Source organism: Tachysurus vachellii, chromosome 17 (assembly GCF_030014155.1).
Source record: "Tachysurus vachellii isolate PV-2020 chromosome 17, HZAU_Pvac_v1, whole genome shotgun sequence".
Taxonomy (NCBI): Eukaryota; Metazoa; Chordata; class Actinopteri; order Siluriformes; family Bagridae; genus Tachysurus; species Tachysurus vachellii.
In genome coordinates, this window is record NC_083476.1 from 20203742 (window position 1) to 20225083 (window position 21342).

The 21342-nt window shown below is 38.6% G+C and overlaps 2 protein-coding genes and 1 long non-coding RNA gene across 3 annotated transcripts in view; 2 read left to right on the top strand and 1 right to left on the bottom strand.

Moving 5' to 3' along the window:
* Positions 1–2429, bottom strand: part of LOC132860249 (uncharacterized) — a 7549-nt gene extending 5120 nt beyond the window's left edge. Inside the window, exon 1 of the long non-coding RNA XR_009649795.1 lies at positions 2226–2429. This is a non-coding gene — a long non-coding RNA (uncharacterized LOC132860249). The remainder of the gene's footprint in view (positions 1–2225) is intronic.
* Positions 2430–6668: 4239 nt separating this feature from the next.
* On the top strand, positions 6669–8735 carry liat1 (ligand of ATE1). The gene is made up of 2 exons (XM_060891777.1): positions 6669–6994; positions 8353–8735. Exons 1-2 carry the CDS (start codon positions 6784–6786, stop codon positions 8733–8735), a joined length of 594 nt encoding a protein of 197 aa, XP_060747760.1. The 5' UTR covers positions 6669–6783.
* Positions 8736–14610: 5875 nt separating this feature from the next.
* ccdc92bb (coiled-coil domain containing 92Bb) lies at positions 14611–18648 on the top strand. The gene is made up of 6 exons (XM_060891292.1): positions 14611–14743; positions 14831–14919; positions 16661–16806; positions 16949–16996; positions 17212–17546; positions 17639–18648. The coding sequence occupies exons 3-6, from the start codon at positions 16677–16679 to the stop codon at positions 17954–17956; spliced, it is 831 nt and encodes a 276-aa protein (XP_060747275.1). The 5' UTR covers positions 14611–14743; positions 14831–14919; positions 16661–16676; the 3' UTR covers positions 17957–18648.
* The last annotated feature ends 2694 nt before the right edge of the window (positions 18649–21342 follow it).

A 21342-nucleotide genomic window follows, 5' to 3' on the forward strand; every position in this document is an offset into this window, starting at 1 on the left:
AGCTTTGAGTCATAAACCTTCCAGGCTGACTGAAGAGAGAGAAAAGCTTTTTATGACGCCGTTAACAAATAAATTGTGTTCCCGATCTCTTCGTTATTCATAGCGCCAGAACTACGGTTAAACAACTATGATGCAAACGGCCGAACGTTCCGGGGCAATGAGATCGATCGAGAACGTCTGCATTAATTCAGTCACCGCTGAGCCTGTCACCGGTCAATCGATTGACATATCAGCTGTGGGTGCAACTCTGCAATGTGTGGACGGAAAAAAGGAAACTTTAAGGTCAGCCGGATAAATCCCGAAACCGCCCTTCTTTCATCTCATATCCTCTTAAAGGCATTTAAAAGTAAATACACACGGCACAGCGTCTCATCAAAAGACAAGACTTCAACCGGCCACACCCTGAACTATGGCCTCGTGGCACCGCTCCCGAAAAGAATCAGGCGAACGAGCGAACGATGGCGCAAGGGAGAAGGATCCGAGGCGGGCCGAGATGTTTCAATCAATCACTGCAGTTCAAGGAAGGACACAATCTCATGATGATTCAGATCGACGACATGACAAGAACTCCGACTACTTGAGGAAGGATGTGCAAATGTCCTGGCAAGATTACAGTCAAGTCATTTAGCTGGAAAGACAACATCCTGTCGAGTCGAAGAAAGGTGACGCTTAACGTTGGTACGCTTTCCCTGTGCTGTTAAACCATAATCATGCGCACAAATGACATCACAAACCAATTACTCAGAAGACGCTCCTTTAATCTGCCTTAAATTAAGTACATTTAACTACTTACTCAGACCAGTTTATCAATTACAACCTTCTTTTCCAAGCCTGTGGGTTATTAAGCGCTGCGCCATGTGTTCCTAATTTGCCTCTCTACACAAGGGTGGGGCAACTGGTGACCAGAATCAGTAGAGTTACTGGAAAGTAGGACGGAAGACCGTCAACTAAGTAGCGCTAATCTAACTGCACGACCGGGATGTTTATTGTCTATAGGAAGTCGATTTTACACCCAACACCCACGCCTAATCAGGTGCACGTATGACTTCTACTTAATACTCAACTCAACAGGAAAAGTCCTCATGAATGTTCTGGTGTGTTTTATGGAACAATTTTGCAATGGCGATGCGGCTGAAACGGAGCAGGGCGTGGTCTCGAACAAAAATTTTTCATCCTCACTTTTAATTTAAGGCCTTAACAAAATCCAGGTTTGGATTTCCTTAAAAAAATTTTTCGAAGAACATTTTTGATTCCCAGCATCTCAATGAGTGACGTGGCGATGAGACGGTATGGAGAATATGGAGAATATGGAGAAGGAAGTTTCAAAAGTGGATTTATTAAGAGTATTCTACCCGCTTACGTACAGCCAGTGTATCTTAAATCTGTCAGGGTTCAGAGAAGGTCGTGTAAGTTGAAAATACCGTTCGAGGTTTGAGTTTAATCGACCCCATCGTCAGTAGACGACATTTTCCAGACTGTGCTGCAGCTTTAGCACAGAACTGAAAGCGAGCCACTGACAAAATGGCATTCCTCCTCCTCCTCCTCCTCCTCCTTCTCTTAGCTAACTGCTAGATGGAGAGAATTACATAAGGACACACTCTGTCCATGTCTCTAATCCAAATCAGGAAAACACTGCAAAGCACACAGACAGACAGACAGACAGACAGGCAACCGAGCAGCAATAACGTTACACAAATACTATTAGGATTATTTCTACCAACTAAGTTTGCCTTCATATCATCAGGTTCTGCTTGGTCATGACTCCATTGGTATCACATTACACATTGATCCGAGTTACCAGTTGCTTAATATGTAGTTTGACCTCGGTGTTATCTGAACTAGACTGACTTCAGGAAGGTGAATAGAGTTAGAATAGAGTTTTTCACTTGTCTATTCTACTGATCAGCCTTTTTTTTTTTTTTAATTCCCCCTCTAACTTTAGACACTCTGCCACAACATGAATCATATATGACTAAGATCACCAGCAGCAAAGAATCAAGCTTTAATCATGGTGATAAAACTAATCCTGACCCTTTTTATTTTTATTTTTTTTGTCTTTAATAAAATCTATCTAAACCAACGCCCCACCTCGAGCGAGTCGATTCAGAGTCGATTCAGAGTCGATTCGTTACTAGCTTTTTTTTTCCCCCTATACGCACCACGATTCGGTACAGAACGGACACAGGATGAGATGAGAGTTAAAAGAATAAAAGTTTTTGTCTCACCTCGCTAAAGAGAAAAGCGATTCTGGGTCCTTTTCTGGGCGTCTCTCACTCGGCCGGCGTCTCCGATCAGCTGGCGAGAAGTGACGCGATTTGTAACAGCTGGCTGCTGCGGCTCCAACGTCAAAGGTTACGGATGACGATCGAGTTCCGTAGCTACAACTCTAGCGAATAGCAAGCAAGCAAAGGGGCGGGTCTAACCTCCGCTAGCCAATTGGAATATCCGCTTTTTTCACTGACGGATCACGTTGTAACCAATGAGACGCGTGTGAAAGTTTCCGAACGCGAAAGTTCTTTTGGGTGAGGCTTCAAAACCTTGAGAAATAACAACGATTAAAGGTGCAATAGTCACATCGATCAGTTTACTTTTCTTATAAATACAAATAAAAAAATTCCGATTATGTTCTAATAATACTAAAAAGGGATGTTGTAGCCAAGGTTACTGACCAGATTACTGACCGGAAGGTCATGGGTTCGAATCCCAGATCTACCAAGGTGTCACCTCTGGGCCCCTGAGAAAGGCCTTTAATAACCCTTAATTGCTCGTGTTGTATAAATTGTAAGTCACTCTGGATAAGGGAAGCTGGCTAAAATCTCGTCACCTTGCCAGGGATTGATCTGCGTGGTCAGCAAGTGTCTCATAGGAACGTTGTGTACGAAGCCACCCGGAGACCGTCGTGCCTTCTTTTGAACCAATGTTGTAACCAATGTTGATCAGCTGTATGATCTGGTCTTTATCAGCAATCAGGTCTGAGCTGAACTCAGAGATTACGATGACCCATTAGTTCCTCAGGAGCTCTCGGTTGCACTATTATAAACTGTTGTAGAAAGGACATTATTTACATTTACACTATTTAATGTAGTCACCCATATGAGGATGGGTTCCCTTCTGAGCCTGGTTCCTCTCAAGGGTTCTCGCCGCCGTCGCCTCCTGCTTGCTCATTAAGGATAGGGATAGATATATAATATTTTAAATTAAGTTAACCTTTTTTAAATTAATTTTAAACTTTAATTGTATATATTCACTTATTTATTTTTATTCTTATTTCTTCTTATTATTATTATAAATTAACTTATTTTTCTCTCTCTCTTATTTTTCCATACTGCTTTGAGACGATGGGAAATTGTTAAAAGCGTTATACAAATAAATCGAATTGAACTGAATTGAATAAGGGAGTCTGCTAAATGTTAAAAGGTTAAAACATTGATGCTGATCAAGTCACATGGCTGAAATAAATAAGTTTGGGAACCAGACTTCTGGTCCGGAAGATTAGTTTCATTCTTTTTTTTATTATAGACTCCCCCAACCCCCTTCACATCCCCTTAACTAAATCATTATGATCGTTATGAAAAGTCGCATGCTTATAGAGTGGGAAGCAAAAATAGAATTCAGTTCTTTTCGTCACAGATCTTCCACAATGCACCTTTAAAGTGATTGGAAAGAAACTCGTTTCATTTTGGTAACGTGCGAAGGTCCATGACATTTCATCATAATGACAGACATGCAATATCAAATAGCTGAAAGTAACTGCAGTCTACTCTATGTAGCCTTATTAAACTCTCATGAAGCTCAGTTCATTATTCTTTCTCATTATTTAGAGAAATAAATCTCAGTTGTTTACATTTTTGTCATTTAGCAGACACCCTTATCCAGATTTCAATTTATACAACTGAGCAGTTAAGGGTCTTGTTCAGGGGCCCAGCAGTGGCAGCTTGGTGGACCTGGGATTGGAACTCATGACCTTCCAATCACTAGTCCAACACCTTAATCACTATTCTACCACATCTCACTATACTATACAGTATGAGACTATACTATACCTCTGTTTAGATATTGTGATTACAGTGTTTACAGAACAATATCTATGGTGCAAATATTTAAGAACATTGAATATATTTACAGAAGAGATATAAACAGGCACAATATGATTGGGACAATATAGATTCTTAAAGGCATTGATATTAGATCATATTAGTAGCTTAGTAAAACCAGTATCGTATTTAAAGGACGGTAAGTTTTACAGCGCTACATCGACTTTTATGATAATTATATTTTTGCAGAACCGCATTGTTGAAAAGTTTCCAACTGTAGCTCAATTATGGGGTTTGTGGTCAGATTAAATTGGTATTAAATGCTGGATTATTGTGCCAACTGGCAAAGCGTCATTGTACAGGCTTGGGCTGTATTAACAGCATTAAAACTCTCAGAGGTTGCTGTGTGTAGAGTTTGATTCATCAGTTTCCTCTGACCTTCCAAAAAATATGCCAGACAATAGATCATCCAAGATAAATTGTGTGTGTATATATATGTGTGTGTGTGTGTGTGTCCGTGTCCATGATGATCTGCAAATGGACTTCAAGGGTGTATTTCTGCCTCATGACTGATATTCCTATGATATGACCCACTGTGACCCTCACCAGGACAAAGTGGTTACTGAACACGTAAAATGTTCATTTAATTTGTCATATATAATACCAGTAAATTAAGCTTCCATGTTATGTGTTAGGTCAAAGGGCATAATTTAATATCGTAGACTTATCTATAAAGCATGTAGGTACCAACTAGAGTTTAAAAGCTATGTATAGTCAAGTTATAACTTAAAAATGTTTTAGAATATGAATTGTGTCAAACTCTCATGACATCTGTGTCTCATGTGCTTGCTCTTGCTCCAGGTGTCTGAACTTTGCACATGTAATCAAGAAGGCTGGATTGGGGGCATCCCTATCCAGAACTGTTTGGAGATATATTTAGCCTGTCCCTTTGCCTCGGATTCCCTGCATCTATGTCTCTCTCCCTCTGGCTCTGCCTTATTTGCCAGCAACGGACACTTCATATAGGGGCTGAGTTTAGACATAATCACATTTCTGGCTAGTAGAAACTAATACACTGAACACAAAGTGGAAACATGATGATAATATACAACTCATCTGATAGAAATATGGAAATATTTATTTCAAAAATTTTCATTAACAAGACTTTGTAGCACTCATATAATCATTTGGTCATACAGCTTCAAAAACACCAATTAAACTGATTATGTCCAGTGTCATGTCCGTAATATGTCTTCTGGCATTTTCTTTGATAATTTCCTGCTTAGTTTATGGGTTAATGTGGTCTGTGTGCCTAACTGTAACCTTTATAACTGTTGCTAAATTTGTCTCCCTGGCACAAGTTACATTCCAGTGATGCTCTTGAACGGATGGCTCTGTTCTAAGTATAGGCTCAGTTTCTGACCCATAATCAGGTGTTATGTCAATGAGCTTATCAGCATTCTTCACAAATAGAAATGTCACTTGTCTGACAGAATATGTATTAATTTGGGTTTGTGTATTGCCCAAATTGAGGTGTACAATGACAGTCAGATTTTATATAAGCACATTTAAATGTGCTTGAACATCCGTAGCACAGCACTGTACTGATATTAAGTACTGTTAAGTACTGCACTGAGCACAACACACACACGCACATCAACTGTATGGACTGCACAGACCTACACCAAAGACACACACTTCCAATATATATCTATCAAACTGTTTACGTGATGTTTTTGCACACTTTTTTTTCTCTTTGCACATGTTGTCTCACATTTCAGTCGATTGCTGTTTTGCACAATACTTTACAATATCTCAGGTAACCGCTGCTATAATACTAATGTGTTCATTCCAGTATTTTCACACACGTAATGTTGATTGGAGTCAATCATACAGTATTTACACTGGTCTGTGCTGTTTTTGTGTATGTCTTGTATTTTTTGTTTGCACTGTCTTTTGTCCTGCACTGTCTTGACCGTCTTGTCTGTCTTGTCTCACACTGTGTTCACCAGGTCGCACAGATGCACTTTATGTATCTAGGACTAACTTACTAAGTCCTTATAGCTCTGTCTTTGTTTTATGTAGCACCATGATCCTGGAGAAACGTTGTCTAATATCACTGTGTACTGCAACAGCTCTATATGGTGTAAATGACAATAAAAGCTTCTTGACTCTTGACTTGACTTGTTAATGGCTGTGGATGTAGATGTTTCCTGTATATTATTATTATTATTATTATTATTATTATTATTATTATTATTATTATTATTATTTAGCATTGTGCATATTATTTCCAGACTAAACACTTTAAGGTGTCTCACTCTAGATGCGTTGTTGTCATGCAGTCAGTTTATTTTATAGTTCACAGTTTTACCTCCTCGTCTAAATTACTTTATTATGTAGATTCCAGTTGTTTGCGCCCTATGAATGAGTCGGCGCATGCGCAGTGTAAATACTGTATATCCGTTCTGCAGAACAGCGATGTGGGTAGGCGGGGCTTGTTTCCATGGTGTTTCATTTATAAACACACTTCTGACCTATCAGTTCACCTCCAGTTTTAAATCTGAACATTTCAAAATGATTGTTTTATAGTTCTGAAGTTTTTTAGCTTATATATTGCACTTTTTTTTTACACAAGTATAGTGTAGATTATGATTGTACAAACCTTTCTTAGTTAGTTTTACGTTTAGTTTCTTAGGAGAAAATATAAATAATGAGGTGACATACTGATCTGAGGACAGTGTGTACTATGGCAACGTTAATGGGGAAACTGCGTGATCCCAGGGATGGGATTCAATCAAGCAGGAGAGGAGATGATCACAATACACCTTCCTCTGGTTCTGCTGGGAAAGAAGGGAAGAAGAAAAAGAGAAGAAACACGACTAAAGAGAAAAACAAACCCATCTGTGAGTTGAAGAAAAGAGGACATCCAAGCACACCTTCCCATTCTGATGACTCAGGTACCTTCTCATTTATGTTCACTTTTTATTTCTATACAGGACACTTATATAGATATTATAGTTTATTAGAAAGCTTGGAGGCTGATATAAATAACTGAATATGAATTTTGTATAAATGTCACATTTTATGGCGTTCTCAATACATCTAATACATTTAATTTTTGTTAGATTAATTATTTTAAACATGACTTTCAAAGTTAAAGTTTATTAGTTATTTGTTTGTTTGTTTGTTTGTTTGTTTTTGACAAGAAGCACTGTCAATTAACATTTTTAAAATCTCTAATCTGAAAATCTCTATAATACAGATTTTGTGTGAATTATGGAGTAGGATTCCCAGGCAAAAGTAGATGATTTCAGAGCAGTCGAACTCTTGCGCCTTCTTGTTCTAGACTCGTTTCCAATCCTTGATATTGGAAAATGGTAAATAAAAATATGTTTAATTTCCCAGATATATTTTGCATCACATGACATTGTAACATCAACTAATACTACTACTACTACTACTACTACTACTACTACTACTACTATTGCAACTACTTCTACTAATAATAATAATTATTACTATTATTATTATAATAACTGTTGTGACCAGAAGGCTTCATGCTAGTATGGCCACCTTTTAGCTCCGCCCACATTTGTAGGTCTACAATGTTATATTTTAACTTAATTTTCTGTGGATTAATTTGGTTAATCATCCAATTAGCATTTTATTATGTTAGTTACTAACCTCAGAACTGGATATTTTTGGTGTGTAGACCATTCTCAACCAAGATATCTACTATTGCACTATATTATCATATCATATCATATCATATCATATCATATCATATCATATCATATCATATCATATCATATCATATCATATTGTCATTGGTCCTGTGGTGGTGTCTTTCAATTGGTTGATATGGGCAGAGGGGTGCAGAAAATTAGGCGTAGCAACAGATAACAGTAGCGAGCAAGCTGTTATGTGTAGTACAATGTACAATGTAGCTATAATAAGCTTCAACAGTCAATTGATTTTGACTCCCAAGATGCCCTTTGATATCACTGTTTCCTTCTGGTAGTTGTCACACCTTGAATGTAAAGTTTACAAGGTAACACCAAACACAAACCTGGGGGAAAAAAATCCAGGAAAGACTAAATGCTCAGCATTTCAGTGCTACATGTTACACCTCCAGGATATGGGGAAACCTCACTCCTTTATGGCAGTACTGCTGAGAACCAATTGGGCTTGAAGGCAAAGATCACTTACATTTAATCCCATTATGTTTCACCATACAGTGTATAGGTTAGCTCTTTGTGAAAGAAGTTTAAGCTGAAATCCATCTGCCTTGGTTTATTGTTTTGGTGTGCTGCAGAGAAACCCCAGACACAGCAATCAACCAACACTGAGCAGAGCAGTGACCTGAAGCATGCCAAAGGCCAAGGCGAAGAGAAGAGTGCAAGGAAATCCCGTAAAGGCAAAACAAAACAACCGGCAGTGGAGAAAACCCCAGCTTCTGATAAAGAGTATAAAATGGATGCGGCCAGCCAAATACAGGAAAGTCTAAGGTGGGAAGGGGTTCTGGATGATCCGGTTGCTGAAGCAGATCGGCTGGAGGCGTACAAAGCTAACCGGCGCAAACGCTACCTGGCATTCAAACAGACACTTTTAGAAAATGCCAAGGTGGCTTTCAGTTCTGAGTCAGATGGGAGTAAACTTGGTAGAGCATGTAAAGCTGGTTCAGCAACCATTATGTAGAAGTCAGTGTTGGTTTTATTTATGTGTTCTCACTATTTTTTTTTAACATAGCAGAACATATATATATATATACAGTATATATTCTTTTTTTTTGTAGACCATCGATGTAATGTATTCATTGCTTCAAACTGCCTGCCAATTTAGCTATGTCATTATGCTCCTGAAGAAAAACATAAAAACATAAGAGAGAAAGAAAGAGAGCCGTTCAACAAGATGCATTTATCTTTTCAACCAGGCAGACTGCAACCTTCTCAGCGTGATCACATGACTCTAAACACATTACAACTAGTACCCTGGGGCAAAGGGATCACTGTTAGCCATGCCAGTTCATTTGAGTGGGAGACGATCTCATATATTCTCTCTTCCCTGTCTATCACAATTATATATTATGTGACAGAAGATAAATAGCTTTACTCCAGGTGTGTTGGACTACCCGGGGACACAACATGAGCGGAAGTGCTTCAGCAACTGCTTCACACACTTCAGAGAAATCCTTCACATTTCCTGGTTAGTAGCTGTTATGTTATATGATAGAATTGTGTGCTGTGAGGAATTTGCCAAACTAGCGAGAAAAATAAGGGGAAAAGCTATTTTTGGATGGAACATCTACTGGTCTTGGGACTCCTGAAACATCCACCAAGAGTTCTTTTCCATTTGGGAAACAGTAGAATTTTATACATCGTTGAAAATGTACCTCAAATAAACCATCCAATAAACCTCTCATTATAGAAAGCATCTTATAGAAAGATATTTTTCTTATATACTTTCTCATTTTTACATAAAGCACTGCTCCGGTCAATAATATGTTACTTTCTAGACAGGTATTTGGACATCGTCGTCTTCGGCTTGATACCGAACCATCTTTGTTGAGCTTAATGTGTTTTCCTCACGTCTTTGTGGGTTTCCTCCAGGTTCAACAGTTTCCTCTCACCTTCTCGCAGACACCGACGTTTCTAGGTATTACTAAGCGTAGAATTGTGCTCGTGCCCTGTGATGGAGTCTCTGGTCTACAATTCAGGGTGTATTTCTACTTCATAGCATAAACCATGAACATGAACATCATGAAGATGAACGATTGAACAAATGAATGAATGCGTTTGAGGTCATAGCATTATCTCTGAGCTCATTTTAGAATCACTTCAGTTTTAAAAGGTGATTTAGGAATGACGTAGCATCGGAGCCTGTGTGTGCTACACTAGCTAGCACTAGTAAAAATTAGCACTAAACAAAATATGATTCTTCCGGTGATTTTCTTTGTCTGAATTGGAATTCTGGGAATGTCTATGCAAATCAAGATTCTTATATTGAAATCCCACCTGCGTGTCCTTATCTTCGAGCTAGTTTACTAGCCAAATGTTATCAGTAAATACAGTAAAAGCTATAGAGTAGCAGCTAGCAGTTCTTCTACATGCATCGTCCCAACTGTTTTACGTACGGCTCTCTGTTTTTGTGTGACAGTCCCAAGGTATTTATTCATTTATAGTGTACTATCTTCTATACTGAGACTATCCTTAATATTTGCTCAAACATTACTAGAGGCTGCACTTGCATTACTAGAGGCTGCACTCGTTAACGAACATCTCGTCAAAGTATCTCTGTGTCTGCGTCAATTCAAACTCAAATTCAAATAAGCCCTGGTGAGCTCAGAGGTGAGATTTTAATATTCATGAAAACCTTCGAAGACATGAGGACGTCATACCCTGAGCTACACTTACACTACCCAGTTACTCCAGAAGGTATAAGAAGGTGAAGGTGTTCATGGAGTATTGTGGAGTGGAGTATTTGAGCTGTTGTAGCCTCAGCTCAGTCATGTCTAATGATAATCCACTTCACACTATTCCTCTAACAGCACGTCTCTTAAAAGAGAGAAGGAGGGAGATTCTTTGAAGTACAGCCCAAGAGATAGAGGTTTTATACGGTTTATCTTAATTTAATTCAATTCAATTCAAGTTTATTTGTATAGCGCTTTTTACAATAGACATTGTCTCAAAGCAGCTTTACATAAACATAGAACAGAAGGTAAACATAAGGAATAATATAAAGAATTAATATAATAAAAAATTCAAGATTATTATTAGATATATATAGTTCACAATGTGTATGTATTTATCCCCAATGAGCAAGTCTGAGTTGACTCACGCAGCAGTGGCAAGGAAAAACTCCCTTAGATTGGTAAAGGAAGAAACCTTGAGAGGAACCAGACTCAAAGGGGAACCTCATCCTCATATGGGTGACACTGGAGGGTGTGATTACAAATATACAGTCAGACAAGTGTTGTATTGGTGTAAAGATCTCATGGAGTTCAGATCTCTTTAGTATCACAGAGTCCAACTGGAGCTGGTAGATCTGTAGATGTCTCATAAAAAATGTGCAGGTCTGATGTAATAGTGCACAATATTATGGGATGTATTATGTGTACGCCTGACTAAAGAGATGAGTTTTTAATCTACATTTAAACTGTGAAAGTGTGTATGAGCCCCGAACACTATCAGGAAGACTGTTCCAAAAGTTTGGGAGCTAAATCAGAGAATGCTTTAACACCTTTAGTGGACTTAGATATTCTGGGAACTACCAGAAGTCCTGAGTTTTGTGATCTGAGATAGCGTGAAGGATTGTAACGTGTTAGAAGACTAGTTAGATACGTGGGAGCTAAACCTTTAAAAGCCTTGTATGTACAGTAAGTAGCAGCAGCTTGAAATCAATTCTAAACTTAACAGGTAGCCAGTGTAGAGATGATAAAATTGGAGTTATATGATCATACTTTCTTGTCCTAGTGAGAACTCTGGCAGCTGCATTTTGGACTAACTGTAGCCTATTTATTAAAGATGCAGGACAACCACCTAGTAATGCATTACAATAGTCCAGTCTAGAGGTCATGAAAGCGTGAACTAGTTTCTCCTCATCAGAGACAGTGTTTCTGTGTTAACTGTGCTTGCGTGACAAACAGAGATCACACTTAAGTCAACACCTTTTATATAAATACGTATTTCAAGTTCTCACCTCCTGCATGAATCGACGTGTGAGCCATGTTTGTAACTGGATGTTTTTCAGACTTTTAGCTAGTACAAGAGACTGTGCAGGATTTGTTTACACTGTATATCAGTTCATGTTAAAAAAAATAAAAGAAGGAAATTTTATTTCAATATGAAATATAAAAGTGGAAAATTGATTGATCTGTTAAACTCTTTCCTCATGGCTAAATTGCTTGCAGGTTTGTGATACACATTTGCATGTAATAAAAGTTGTATTATATACTGGCTCATTAAACTGAAGCATTGAGAAGAAAAGAAAATTGGTTAAAAATTGAAATTAGTTCATTTCTTTATTTAGTTCATAGTTCATTCTTTAATGCGTGGATTGTAATAATGAGTAGTTCCTCTACTGGACACTAGAGGGCTCTTATCCAAAATGTCAACTTCTCAAGATTTCTTATATATATTTATACTGTATATATATTTATTGTCTCAATAACAAATGATAACAGATAACAAAGTACAATGTCATTTTATTCAAACCTTAAAATAGTAACCTAACATAACTTCTCAAGATTTCTGGTAAAAAAGGATTTGATACGGTGACAAAACATTCCAGGCAAAGATGCACAACTCTAACCTCAGGGAAATAAATGAGATAATACACGTTTTTAAGCATTTCTCGGTATGTATAGTGCTATACATGTACCGTCCATTTTATTAGAAACACCTGCATACCTGCACGTTTATGTAGCAGCAAAATAATTTCACAAAATCATGAAGATACAGGTTACGAGCATCAGTAAATGTTCATATCAAACAAGAGGGAAAAAATGTAGTGCCAAATCTTTTATTTATTTTTTTTTTTTTTTTTGGGTATATCAGAAATTCTAAAGTTTACACAGAAAACAAAAATCATTCAGTACATAGCAGTTTTCCTAAGTTATTTTAAAAAAAATAATAAAATAAAAATACAGGTATGAAAATGCATAGAATTGTGTGTATAACCTCCCTTCAAACTTTACAAACTTTATTCAGAATTACAGATTTTCCGTAGTTATCCTAAAGGTGCTAATTCAATACTGTAATACAGTACTTACATCTAAACTGTGTTAAATGAACCAGGGGTCGACCAGATAGCATTAAAACTGCTATTTATTGATATAACCGCAAAGGAAAAAAGGTGTTTCAGATATAGAAGAAAGCATATCAGATATTGCATCCTGTAACACAAGGTAAAGATTAGAATTGGATTTGAACATGTTTTATTTTTGGGGGAAATTTTTTGTCTTGTTGAAAAGTCTTGTCATTTATTGTAGCGGGTGTTTCTCATAGTTTCCCACACTCTCGTTCTATGTGGTTCCATCACATTTTAAGGTTATAGATATGCCTGTCTATGATCATGAGACAAATTATGTATGCCTGTAGTTTGACCCTTGCTATGTTTTATGATGAATACATTTATTAAGAATAAAGAATTTTACACACTTCTGTGTGTCCTGTCTCTTTTTACTTCACATGACACCTTTCGATATTAAATATATTTATTCATTCATTCATCTTCTACCGCTTATCCGAACTACCTCGGGTCACGGGGAGCCTGTGCCTATCTCAGGCGTCATCGGGCATCAAGGCAGGATACACCCTGGACGGAGTGCCAACCCATCACAGGGCACACACACACTCTCATTCACTCACACAATCACACACTACGGACAATTTTCCAGAGATGCCAATCAACCTACCATGCATGTCTTTGGACCGGGGGAGGAAACTGGAGTACCCGGAGGAAACCCCCAAGGCACGGGGAGAACATCCAAACTCCACACACACAAGGCGGAGGCAGGAATCGAACCCCCAACCCTGGAGGTGTGAGGCGAACGTGCTAACCACTAAGCCACCGTGCCTCCCTATTAAATATATTAAAAGTCATTATTTTCCAATAAATATAGAATTAAACCACATCTATGATTTGCTTTTACCTATCTATCTATCTATCTATCTATCTATCTATCTATCTATCTATCTATCTATCTATCTATCTATCTATCTATCATATATACAGTATATCTAAAAAAAAATATTTAAAGTAAAATATTTAAAAAAAAAAAGAGCATATGAGGAAAATAAATATTTTGGAGTTTACTTTAAAAAAATGTATTTGTGTAAAATAAGCAAATTTTATGATAGTTAGTAATCTAATCTAATATGTTTAAACCTGAGCAGTAAAGGTGCTTTCGAGAGCAACAGACCAGTAGTACAAACTTACTGCACTTATGCACTTATGCACTTATCTGCGATGCACTATATAACTTTTCATTTGACTCACCCTTGTATTCCTATTTACAGATTATTTGTCACATCTATATGTCGTTCTTAAACAAACTTTTTGTTCCAAAAACGTAAAGAATGTTTTGTATTCTGTAGCATTACAATTTTCCTTCACTGGAAATATAAAGCTCGAACCTGTTCCAGCACGACTGTACCCCACACCTCCATCAGTGCCTGACACCTGTGGTTGAATGGTCAAAACCCCCACAGCTATGCTCCAAATCTAATCTAAATCTGGAAAGGCTTCCCACAAGTGTGGAGGTTTTGATAACAGCAAAAATATATAAATATCTGCAATGAGATGCTCAATAAGCACAGATGTGTTTTGGCAGGTGTTGGAGTTTTGACAAACTTTTGGCTATATGGTGTAGAATGATGAATCAAAATCTGGCTATTATGTAGTAGTTGGTAAAGCATTAGGAGTGTATTAAATCTTTTTATTTTATATACGGTGATGTAATTGATGAAGTCGCAGTAGTGACCACTAGGGAGCAGTCTATCCCTGTCCATGGTGCTGAATGAACAGGACAGGGACATCATTTCTAACCCCCCCCCTAAAGAAGTAATCTAATAACAATTTGGGTCTATATTCATCATAGGATCTGCTCTCTAGACTTAATCCTGCTTATCCTTCCGCGAATCAACAGCTGTTCGGCTTGGAAAGTGAAAACCGACTCGACCCAGTTCAGCAGCTTCTTGTACACGGTGAGTTCAGTTCAGATCACATCGGATCACATCGCCCTGGTTTGTGCCTCCAGCTCATTGGCTAAATGAATGTTTGATGTCGGACAGCATGGCAGAGAGCATCTTCCCTGATTAATCTTCCCTGCCCGGGTGGTGATGCAAGAGAGAGCCGTCTTTCACCTTTCATCCTCCTGATCGTGAGTAACATCGGTTACGCGCTTTGTAAAATTACACACAGATGTTCTTCAGATGTTGTAAACGGCCTGATCGATAGATAATTGCACTAGTTCTGGTTGTTGTGTAAACTTTAGATCAACTCGGCTTGCTGCAAAGCGGTGCCGTGTTTGAGATTACATCATCATCATCCACCTCAGTTACGCACTCGCTGTATCCTGCAGCATCGTCAAGCGTGAGAAATGTCAGTTCGGAGGTCTCAACTACGTCAGCATTAAGCTTTCGACCTCAATTCCTTTCACGTGTCTGTCTAAAGAAAGTGGCCTGAGGACAAATAGGTCAGATAGTGATGTTTACTAATGACTGATGTGCTTGCGCACTTCATATTCTTCTCATATCTATAAGCTGGTCCCGGATGTAAACGTTTACGGGAAATTTCACATGGCCTGAGTAGAATAAAGCAACCTGATACCACAAGATACCACATGGGTGAAAGTGTTGCAAACTGATCATGACCAGTTAGTTGCAACCGACTTGAACGTGCATGTAGTTTATGCTATTATATAGGAATTCCCCTTAGAGGATTAATGATGCATTGCACCATGAGACCATCCTGATGATCCAGCTGGTTCTGAGCAGCTGCTATAACACAGGTCAAACTGGTTAAACTGGAAGTCCAACTTTGCCAACTGGTTAGGTATTTTCCAGCTTTGTAATTATAAACTGGCTCCTAATTATCTAATTGGCATAATTTTGTGTTACTTTCTCATAAATTATTGGTCTATGATATACAGTAACAGTCCATAAAAGTTACCAGCTGGCAAAGATATTCCTGTGTTGCTGTGGACAGACTAGCAAGAGTTCTCATCGGGGCAGGATCCAACACTGCCCTGAGGCTAAAAAAAATTAATTTTAATTTTTTTATTGAATGATATAATTTACAATTTTAAAAAATTGTGCTATATTTTTGTTTTCTAATGACAAACATTTTAATTTCTCAGTCGTCTTGTTTAAGAGTTAAATTAAAACTGTAAAGAGTTTAAGCTCTAAAATCTACACACAGCTGTCACATAAGCACAATAAATAAGCCTCTTACATTTAAGGCACTTGTTTCATCCATAAAAATAAAAAACAAAGACTTTACCAGTTATTTTGCATAGAACCCAAAGAGTAAGGTTCATTGCATGGCAGAAGGATGTTTATAATGCATATTATTAATCATATACTCAACAACACTGGATACTGATTTATAAGTACTACTGAATTTGTATCAAAGTAAAGATACTATACTAAAATAAAAAAAATACAATACTATGAGAAAAGATACTGTACTAGAATAAAATATAATGTACTAATATTAAATATACAATAGTAAATTTAAAGATATTATTTTACATTAATCTTTGTTTGAAGCTTGAGACTGTATTATATCTATTTTTATATTTCAGTCAAATAATAGCATGTAGGTTTTGCCAGCAATTCAGAAAAACCCAAGGGTAAGAGCTCTAGACTCGTTGCTCGTACACAGCAAATCGTTCCTTATCCAAACTCTTGCCGCATCTGTGGTTGTTGTGTCTTACACAAAGATCAGAGAATACTCGTTACAGTTCCTCACCACTTCACACTAGCAGGCATAAAATTCCTGCGTCATACAGAAGATTGAAACCAGGACTGACTGGTTTGCTTGATCATAGATCCTTATTGTCAAATACATACAGTATATTTACACATATCTGTATTTTGTCCTTTTTTCGCTCGATTTAGGACACGTGTTGTGTCCATGGATACCAGCACCCTCAGCCAACAGGTAGAGAGCATCGAGCGAAACATCAAATTCTTGCAAAAGGAGCATCAGGTCCTATTGACTGGCCTGCGACTGGAGATCCGTCATCTGAAGAAGAGATGTAACGGTCTGTCACGTTCACTTGTATCACTCACTGTCTGTAAGCTGACTGGGTCTGCTTTAACTAAAATAGAAATGCTGCACGAAGATATGGATGTAGTTTGGAGGGTGTTAAATGAACGAATGAATTTTCTAATCTCTCTTCATAGATCTGAGTTGTGAACTGAGCAAAAGTTCTCCTGCGAGAAACAGAGACGGTAATGGAGCTATTTTAACAACCCTACATATACACATCTACCTATCTATCTATCTATCTATCTATCTATCTATCTATCTATCTATCTATCTATCTATCTATCTATCTATCTATCTATCTATCATTTTTTGGGCAATGTTATTATTAATATTTCAATAACAATATGTTTATTACGTTTTCAAACACTGCAGTTATACAACTCTCTGTGTTAATCAGACATAGCAGCTGAGGAGGAATTACTGCAGGCTCGGTTATTACAGACAGAGCATCATCTCACCGAACAGGTGTGCTATCAAGGGGAGCTAAAAGCCAAGCTCCGGCACAAGGGGGAGCAAGCGAGTGCTCTGCAGGTGCGACTGCGCGATGAGGAGCGGCGCTTTTTAGAGGAGCTAAAAAGACGCAGCCATAAGATCACGGCACTTAGCCGTGATCTCCGGAAGCAGACCGACATCGCTGCCCAGCTCACGTTCCAACTCCACTCAGCACGTTTCAGCCTCTATCATCAAGCAGAGGAAGAAGGTGAGGAAGAGGAAGGTGAAAGAGACGGGAAGGTAAGAAAAGGAAAAATTGTGTGCACCAAAAAAATGAAGCAGAATTATGTCATGAGGTTGATTGGTATTTAGTCATTCTGTGAATTTTACAGGGTCCGGGCTGTTTGTCAAGTTCTCCGCAGGTCTCAACAGCCAGAGCAGAAGCCAGACATCGTAACCACTGTTCAGCAAGATTGAGAAGGTCAGAGCGAGTTAGGGAATGTGTGCCACAGGAGCGGGTACTGAGGCCAGAGAAGCCCCGCCCAATGCCTGACCCTGCCCTATTCCTGTATCCCTTCCCACAGAGGCTCCTCCCACCACACATATCACTGGGAGGGCACTGTAGGGAAGGCGATTCACAAAGGCGGATGGGTAGACTACGGACCCGAGCAGTGAGAGAGGATACCGGACCAGAGACTACAGATTTATAGTGCAACAGTGAGATAAAGCCTGATCAGTTACACTTTAGTTCAGTTGCATAGTCTTCTACTGGTTTAACCAACTGATAAAGCTCATATGGAACAACCTAGCAAATTATTTCTTACCGCACCTTTTCTTACACATTTGAGCAGTGGCGGTTCTCGCACAGGGGCAGGTATGGCTGGGCTCTAACATTTATATCGCCAAATCTTAATCTACACAGTCATCAATCACAGCTCCATGCATTTTGAAATACAAATCACCTCTTTTGAGTGTCTAATGATTTTCTCCATTCAGCTCTACAGAGTATTTATTGCACCTACCGGTCAAAATGGGAACTGCACCAAACATTAAAAGAAGCCTGGTGGGGCTGGAATCACGCTGCCCCATGATTAACATATCAGCAAGTGAAGGAGGAGCAGCGGGCAGGACAGTTAATGACAGGGTTGCCAGGGTTATAGTTTTTAAATCAAATTTGAGCAGTCTTGTTTCATACTTATAATCAGAGTCTAATAAACTTCGGTTCGGGAAGTTTATTAGACTCTGATTATAAGTATGAAACAATACTACTCAAATCACGAATGTATGAGCAGAATGATGACCTTGTTCACCACAGAAAAAAAAAGTAAAACAAAATTCTTGTCCCTCTATTATGGAATAGTTTGTTTGGTTTTGTTGGTGTCTCTGGGATGGATTATTCTTTCCCCGAAACCTGGCAACCCTGATTAATGATAATAGCTCTTTGAGAAACTGATCTATTACAGTATATGGAACACAGTTAAAGTTATAAATAGACCGTATGCTGGATCACTGTAGTGACCGTGTTGTTAAATTTTACCTGCTTCTTAACTGATAAAAATTCACTCGATAGTAGCCTATAGCATGAGTCAAGTGTGATAGCCTCTCAACATCATTGTGCCTGAGGTTCTGTCGTATTTAACATAGTACTGCAACACCGAAATCTACGATCACCAGCTGCTGACGTATTTGATATCTATCAGGACGATCAGGGTGGATCACTTGTCCTTTTTCTAGTAGAATGATGTTTAACCGCTAAAAAATGTAAGTGCAAAAATACACTACATACAGTATTAAGTAGTCAATGCTCTCTTAAAAGCTTTTATCTGTACAGTGTTCTTGACCTGCAGTTAATGAAGTAGTAGAAGGTCTTTCACTCTCTCTTTCACAATCTCTCTCTCTCTCTTTCTCTCTCTCTCTCACTCTCTATCTATCTATCTCTCTCTTTCACTCTCTCTCTCTATCTCTCTCTCTCTCTCTCTCTCTCTCTCTCTCTTTTTCACTCTCTATCTATCTCTCTCTCTTTCACTCTCTCTTTCACTCTCTCTCTCTCTCTCTCTCTCTCTCTCTCTCTCTCTCTCTCTCTCTCTCTCTCTCTCTCTCTCTCTCTCTCTCTCTCTCTCTCTCTCTCTCTTTCACTCTCTATATCTCTCTCTCTTTCTCTCTCTCTCTCTCTCTTTCACACACTCTCTCTCTCTTTCACTCTCTCACTCTCTCTCTTTCTCTCTCTCATGATCTCTCTCTCTCTTTCACTCTCACTTTCTCTCTCTCTCTCTCTCTCTCTCTCTCTCTCTCTCTCTCTCTCTCTCTCTCTCTCTCTCTCTATCTCTCTATCTATCTCTCTCTCTTTCACTCTATCTCTCTCTCTTTCACTCTCTCTTTCACTCTCTCTCTCACTCTCTATCTCTCTCTCTCTTTCACTCTCACTTTCTCTCTCACTCTCTATCTCTCTCTCTCTCTCTTTCACTCTCTCTTTCACTCTCTCTCTCCCTCTCTCTCTCCATCTCTCTCTCTCTCTCTCTCTCTCTCTCTCTCTCTCTCTCTCTCTCTCTCTCTCTCTCTCTCTCTCTCTCTCTCTCTCTCTCTCTCTCTCTCTCTCTCTCTCTCTCTCTCTCTCTCTCTCTCTCTCCCTCTCTCTCTCACTCTCAGGCTGGTATCTTTTGTGAGTCTTGAGTCGAATTGTCTGTAATTAACACCTAAAGAAAACCTGAATCAGTTCTGTAGATCTGTAAAACTGTTGGCAGTAACAGAATTCAACACAAACACTACAAAGTTCCAAATGTTACATTTTTGTTAGTTTTTTTTAGATGAACAAACTACTGAGCAGTTAGCAAACAACGATGTACAAAAAACAGAATCGATGTATAAGACACACGAATAAAAAGATTCATATTTATGTTACCAATGTGGTTTAAGTGGCTCTTATTTTTGTCTTATTTTGTCAAAAAACATTTTATTACATTAAAAAAAGCACGGATAGTTTCTGCTTCAGTAACGGTGGATGACATCATCCTGGAACCGCCTTAAAGTTTGCAGTGAGCACCGGCCTCATCAGTAACAGAGACAGCATTGCTACGTTTGCAGTTTAAAAAGAAATTGCTGCTGTTGTGTTTTTCTTTTCCATCTATGGATTTATTGCCTATAATAAAGATTTCTTTGAACTAGAACAGCAGCTGAACCCCAGGAATCTTCACCCAACTTCAGTGCCTGATATCACTAATGCTCTTGTGGCTGAATGAACACAAATCCCTACAGCCACGCTCCATTATCGAGTGCAAAGTCTTCCCAGAAGAGGAGAGTGGAGCTTATTATAACAGGAAAAATGGGAATAAATCGGGAATGAAATGCTCAAAAAGCATATCATTCATTCATTCATTCATTCATTCATCTTCTACCGCTTATCCGAACTACCTCGGGTCACGGGGAGCCTGTGCCTATCTCAGGCGTCATCGGGCATCAAGGCAGGATACACCCTGGACGGAGTGCCAACCCATCGCAGGGCACACACACACACACACTCATTCACTCACACAATACGGACAATTTTCCAGAGATGCCAATCAACCTACCATGCATGTCTTTGGACCGGGGGAGGAAACCGGAGTACCCGGAGGAAACCCCCGAGGCACGGGGAGAACATGCAAACTCCACACACACAAGGCGGAGGCGGAATCGGACCCCCAACCCTGGAGGTGTGAGGCAAACATGCTAACCACTAAGCCACCGTGCCCCCTCAAAAAGCATATCAAATAAGCTATAATACTAGACCCTATTAGGATATTAGGACCCTAATTGCTTTAATACAGCTTTATTAATTTGTTTGTTAGATATTACTTGGTTAATATTACATTATGATCAATTATGTATTAGTTAAAATGTTGAGTTTTTTTAGATGGACTGGTTTTGTAAATAAAAGAATAAAACCAGTCCATCTAAAAAACTCAACATTTTAACTGCTGAAGACCTTCTGCTGATTTTCTTCTAAATACAATTCTCCATTATTATTGTTTATTATTGCTAAGTATTTGATTTCTAATAGTAGACTTTAAATATTGACCTGCATAAATCAAGCACCATTCTTATTTATAATTGATCATAG